The 6,000-nt window shown below is 56.9% G+C and overlaps 1 protein-coding gene across 1 annotated transcript; it reads right to left on the bottom strand.

Annotated features, from left to right (window-relative positions):
- Window positions 1-3,874: 3,874 nt before the first annotated feature.
- On the bottom strand, window positions 3,875-4,968 carry GGTG_07988 (hypothetical protein; the record flags this gene model as incomplete). The annotated part of the gene is made up of 2 exons (XM_009225822.1): window positions 3,875-4,442; window positions 4,853-4,968. The coding sequence occupies 2 exons, from the start codon at window positions 4,966-4,968 to the stop codon at window positions 3,875-3,877; spliced, it is 684 nt and encodes a 227-aa protein (XP_009224086.1).
- Window positions 4,969-6,000: the final 1,032 nt, after the last annotated feature.

The raw sequence follows: 6,000 nt of genomic DNA, 5'->3' as shown, positions 1-6,000 counted from the left end.
TCCCCGTCCCCCCCCCCCCCCCCCCCCGTCCGACCGCGCGCACTGGCGCGGCCAGGGACGCGATCCTTCTCGATATCTCACCGAGGGCTGCAGCGAAGGCGAAAAGGGAAAGGGACGAAAAAGAGAGTTTAGTATGAACACCACAAAAAGAAAACGAAGAAAGGAAAACCAAGGGCGGGAAATAGCGGGGATGCAGACATGGAGACCGGTCTGGATCTGCTGCGTTGCTATCAACACGCCCCTCCACCCTTTCGATCGCACATGGCCTTCTGACTTGTCGATTTCCGTTTCCTTTGCAGTTTTTTTCTTCTTACTTTTTGCTTCTGTTTTCCTTTTTGATTTTCCCCCTTACTTTTCAACCGACGTTCTTTTCCTATCTATTTGAAACAGCCTGCTCACATATCAGAACTGACGGCAGGGGAGGGGGGAGACCCAGGGGTGCCAGGTTACAAGGTTGTCCCACACACCACGCAACGGAAAACCCTGGATCCCTGACGGGCTTGAGGGCGGGCACCCGGGACCCGCTTCCGGGGCCCGCTTCGGGGCCCGCTTCCGGGGCCCGGTGATGTAAGATTCGCGACCATCACCGGACAAACTGCCCCAAAGGCCCCCAAGGACCGCTGTCACTTGTCACAATCCGGCCCAAGTGCCGCTTTGCTGTTGGCCCAGACTCTCTCACTCCCCTCTCTCTCTCTCTCCACTGCGGAGGGTCCGTCTGTCTCCTCTCTCCTCCCTCTCCCTTTTCCATCTCTTTGCGTGTTTGCGTGTGCCGGGTAACCTTTTGTCACAATTCAAGACACACCCCCTGCGACTGGGGGGCGACTGCGTGATTTCCCCCTAGTATCTCGTGTCCGTGCCGGGGCCCCTTCGCCCCTCACGCTGCTTCTCCCTCCCTACGCGGGTCCCCAAGGGATGGCGCTCCGTCATGAGACGATGCGATCGGTGGAGATGCCGTCAGACGGGTGGTGGGACATGGGGTGGGTGGCTCGCTCGTAAAAAAAAAATTAAAAAAAAAGGAAGAAACCCACAATACACACACACGTAATCACCGCGAGAAAGGAGAAGAAAGGGTGGGGTGGAGTTCTTTGCTCGTCTATTATCCCTCGCTTCTGGAAGGAATGCATGCGAACTACACTGCACCCAGGGGGCCCGGCCAGACGAGTTGTGTTTTTTTTTCTTCTCCTTCTCTTTCTCCCTCTCTTTCTTTTTCGATTCTTGATCTCTCATCCATATTTCCTCTTTTGATCACCATTCGCTAGCCCTCGCCGCATCTAGCATTATCCCGACGAACTGCTCCACCGCACACCTGAAGCTCTCGCGGGGCCTCCATTCCACTCTGGCACGGCTTGGAGGAGGGCAATACGAAAAGGAGTGGAGGATGATGGGTGGAGTTGTGTGTCATGGCCGGTATATTGGATATAGTTGCCTTTCGAGTTTTCCTTTCTCTGGATTTACCTTGTCACCGCATGAAAAGAATAACGCGCACTCACAACCAATGGGCCTTTACTTCAGAGACTATTTCTCCACAACAATTCATCGCACAAACTTATTTTTGTATGCAATTTAATGGGCTGCCATTTCCCCTTCCCTTTTGCTGTTTTTCCAGTATTTAAATCATTCTTGTTATAGTATTGAAGCACTGCAATTGATTGAGTTGGTTTGGTTTGGTATTTTTTGCGGTGGTTGCGAGTGCACGTTATTCTTTTCAGGTGGTGCTTGTCAAACAAGCTCCGGCTATTGAGCCACACATGGCGGGCTTGGAGGGGGGGTCGAGTGCCAAAAGAGGCAACGCGGCCCCCTCCTTGGGGCTGAGGAGAGAGCTACTAGCTACTAGCTACAAGCGCGCGAATAGGAAGAGAACGCGCCAATGGTGTCTCTCCTGCGCCTCTTGCGCCTCCGAGTGCTTGCTGCGTTTTTCTAGACACCCAGGGGCATCGCCGATCTCCTGTTGTGCGATCGGACCAATACTCGACAACCTCTCTGTCGGCTACGGGCCTTGGTAGCACGATGATGGTGTTACACGACCTTTTTTTTTTCTTCTTCTTCTTTCCTTGCTTGCCAATAACCTGCCACCATACCAAAAAAGGCGGTGCGCAGGAAAGCACGCATGAGCACGGGTATGTGACGGATGGGGAGGGAACGATAAGCGGCCGGCAATGACATGCCCCCGATGCGCACAACGCACACTGGCAGCTCTTGTTTCTTCTAGGTGATAATGCAGGGCACACGTTACAAGCTTCCTTCTCTTCCAAAGTTGCGGTCTGGATCGGGGCGTTGCTACTCTACGCGCGGCTGTTACGCAGGTGTGCTGCTGCTCGTGTGGTGGTGTGGTGGTGTGGTGTATCTGTGCGGTGTGTGTAGGTGGACTCTCTAAATCTCGCAGATGCGGCTGAACTCTACTCCAGCCCCCCCCTCCAAGCCCAGGAGCGCAGACAACTAACCCTGTCGGAATTAACTATTCCCTCCCGATGCCTGCTGTGATTGACGGCGTGATGTGGATTGGTTTGTGCCTTTGCATTGTTGGTCTAGCACACCCCTCATCTGGTCCAGGGTGCTGCTCACCTGCCCCTGCTGGGCACATACCTACCACCTAGGTACGAACGGCGCCAAACCCCAAGGTGCCGTGGTACCGATCTGAGAAAAGGTTGCGTCAAGTCCGCCCTGCTCTTTCCGGTCCCCCTGTTCCGATGCGATGGAGTAGGTGTGGTGACACCGGACCAAGAAGAAAAAAAGCTCGGTTGGCTGGTACCCAACTTGTTTGCTGTGCGCATCAAATCACCGTCGAGAATAAAACAAGCACAGCACGTGAAGTAACTAGGGGAGGATGGGACCACTCTCTGCCTCTGCCGGGGGGTGCGTGCTCTTATGGAGCCCCCAAGCTCAAACGGACAGGGCACGGCCGAATAGAGACAAGAAAAAAAGGGACCGTCAGAACGACACATGGTCAGCCCAAGACGAGATGAGACGAGATGAGACGAGACAGCGTTGGCAACGGCCGTCTGGTCTGTTCTGACTGCAGCTGACAACTGTCATCCGCCCGAACTAACGTAATCAAGCACGCCCGACACCTGCAAGCTAAGGGTCGTCGTAGATTTGGGGTTGCATCTCGACCATGAATGTCTCGGCCAAGATCTCTCCTCTTGTTTTCTTTGCCCTGTTGCAAATCTGCCTGTTTCCTAACACGGCCCATGTGAGTCCTGCAGTCATTTTGGCTACGGCCTCCAGGCGGGGACACAGCAGCGTGGTGATTTGTCGATCTTGCACCGGGGCCTTTTTATTTTTATTTTGGTTGTTCCTTCCTTTCCTTTGCTGCTTTCTTTTCGCTGCACGTCGGTGGAGAACAACAGCACACACACCTCCCACCTCGCAACTTCCGCGGGAACAACACGCGAAACCGAGCAAGGACTTTCGGGTGGCACAGCACCACGGGTAGGCAAGGGGTACAGGGCAAATCTCGAATCCGGAAAGATGGGAGAGAAGGAAAAAAAGAAAGGAGCAGGACGTGACGAGTCTGGCTTGTTAATCATCTCCTTGGTACCTTCCTCCGCGTTCGCCTGGGCCTGCCCTTTCCAGCTTGCTTTTCGTCCCCACCCCACCCAGAACCAACGAACCATCAAATCCCATTGAGGGCATGGTGGTGAGGTTGTTGCCCTGTGCTCTTGGGTGAGAACCCCAGCAGTGATCGGGCCCCCCGCGCGCGCGCGCGAGCACCACCAACCCACCCAGCCCACCAAGGGTTAGGTTAAATACACATCGTAATGCGCCGCCCTGCCCACTCTGCCCTGCCCTGCCCTGCCCGCCCCCTCCATCGGGAGGGAAGGGTTACGCCGATGTGACGGCACGGTACTTGGGGCATCTCGGTCGCAAGGTCTACCTAATCCGACCTGGCGCCCCGAACCTGCGGAGCCATCGCCAAGCACGGCCTTCCTTCCTCAAAGGGCCCCAGACCGGCCCTCTGCCCACCCAGGGGCCACGCGAGGGTTGGGAGGCAGGGCAGATCGAGGATCTCCAGGGCCGGGGACCAGGCCCATATGGACCTGCCGGTGCGGCACATCCGAGTCTTGGTAAATCTCCGCCTTGATGGTGATGATGGCGGGATGGAAGGGAGAAAAAAGAAAGAACAACAGAGTTTTCCTCGTAATCCTCGTGTCGCCGCCGTCCCCTTACCCTGCCCCGCCCTGTCCTGGCCCTGTCCTGGCCCTGTCCTGGCCCTGTCCGCCAGCTCTGTCAACACCCGGCGACTCAGCCCACTCTCGCTGACCGGATCTGGCGCATCATGGCGATTTGGCTCGGCCGAGCTCCAACCCCCTGTTCTGCCTCCTTTCTCCTTCTCTCCATCCCTTGCGTCCTTTTCCTTGATGTCACCGTTCCCCTCGGTTAGATACTCTGGTCTGGGGACCCAGCAACATGCACCCTTGTTTACCCTCTCCAGCCGCTGCTGACTTGGGGGAGGGGAACGCCTCCATATTTTTAGCTTTTTGGTACCTGGTAGGTAGGTGAGAGGGCATTTGCGAGATGGGCCACGCCCCCCTTACCTGCCTCCCTACCCAGGCAAGGTACCTGGTACCTTATCCGCATCGCTGTCGCATCATGACAATGCCGCAAACACGCAAGACAAGACGGGCCGAGGCCGCGCGCGAGGGCGGGGTTCGGCTGCCCGGCGCCGGTTTGGCCAGGTATCCTGTTTTCTTTTTTTTTTTTCTCTCTTTTTTTCCCCTTGAACGTTTATCTATTTTGGACTTTTTCCCCTCTGGTGCCGCTTTGGGAGTGCCAGCCATTCTGAATCTCGCACACCGGCTGCGGGGGACACCTCCGCTGCGCCGACAAGGCGCCTCTTCTCCTTCCCTCACACCGGTCCCGCGACCTGAACCCCACGGCAGCAAGGACAACGCCCTCGCCGGGGTGGTGTTGCAGCACCACCGATGAGCCCGCCGTCCAATGCAAGATGTACACGGCTTGAAATGTCATGCTTGGTCACCGGGGCCTCACATACCGGTGTCCGCTTGGCACATGTGCGGCATATTGAGGCAGTGGAGGGGAAGAGGCGGTGGGAGAAATGGTGTGTGTTGACGTGTATTTTTCTCTCCCTCACGCCGCCAGCCAAGGCCCGGGACCTTTCCATCTCCATCCCGGGTGCTCCTTCATCTCGAGGGTAGATAGAGGTACCTACCTAACAACATCGCGGCCTTGTCTTGCCCCACCCTGCATCGTCTCCCACACCCTCCTCGCGCATCTTCCACACCGGTCTGTCGATGCGCCCGCCCACAGGACAGCGAAAAAATGCTGCCTGGCCGCATACCGCCTTTGTCCCACCCCCCCCTCGCGGGTACCGGCTCGCTCTATGGCCGCCAGAACAGGAGCCCCGGGACGCGAGTGGTGATCTCTGTCTCCATCTTCCAAGTTGGCAGCATCCTCGGCTGCGACGTTGACCAGGCCTCATACGGGCTGTTGAATGGACCGTCTCCCTTATCTCATACCTGATGCGGGCCTCATTTTTGGATGGAACAGTCTATTCCGCGGCCGGACTCCGATCTCCAGTTTCGCCTGGGTTCTTTGGTTCGTACCGGTTTTCGTTGTGCCATCCTGCACAGCATCGACCGCTTTATTCACCTTGTTATTTTTCGCCCATGCCATCCTGCACAGCTTCGACCGCTTTATTCACGTAACATCGCTCCACGCAGCGTTACCTCGCCATCTCCCTTGTTTCGTTGAGGCTGCGAGCTGGGGCAATGGCACCCCGGCACCCAGCCCTTGGCATTATGGCGCCCCAAGCGAGCGCGAGCTGAACAAGGCAGGAAAGAGCGAAACCCGGAGAGCGAGGCCGGGCTGAGGTAGCACCTATTGACTGGATTACCTACCCCAGACACCTGTTCGTCGGCTTGTGCAGGCGCGTCTGTCAGGGGACATGGGAAGGACTTCAGCCGGCGTGTCCATTGGCCAGGGTCCCTTCCCCAGGGAAGGGTGGGGAAGGGTGGTACCTGGCGCTGTAGCCCCAGCATC

Source organism: Gaeumannomyces tritici (genome assembly GCF_000145635.1).
Source record: "Gaeumannomyces tritici R3-111a-1 unplaced genomic scaffold supercont2.4, whole genome shotgun sequence".
Taxonomy (NCBI): domain Eukaryota; kingdom Fungi; phylum Ascomycota; class Sordariomycetes; order Magnaporthales; family Magnaporthaceae; genus Gaeumannomyces; species Gaeumannomyces tritici.
This window is presented reverse-complemented; position numbering and strand designations above follow the sequence as displayed.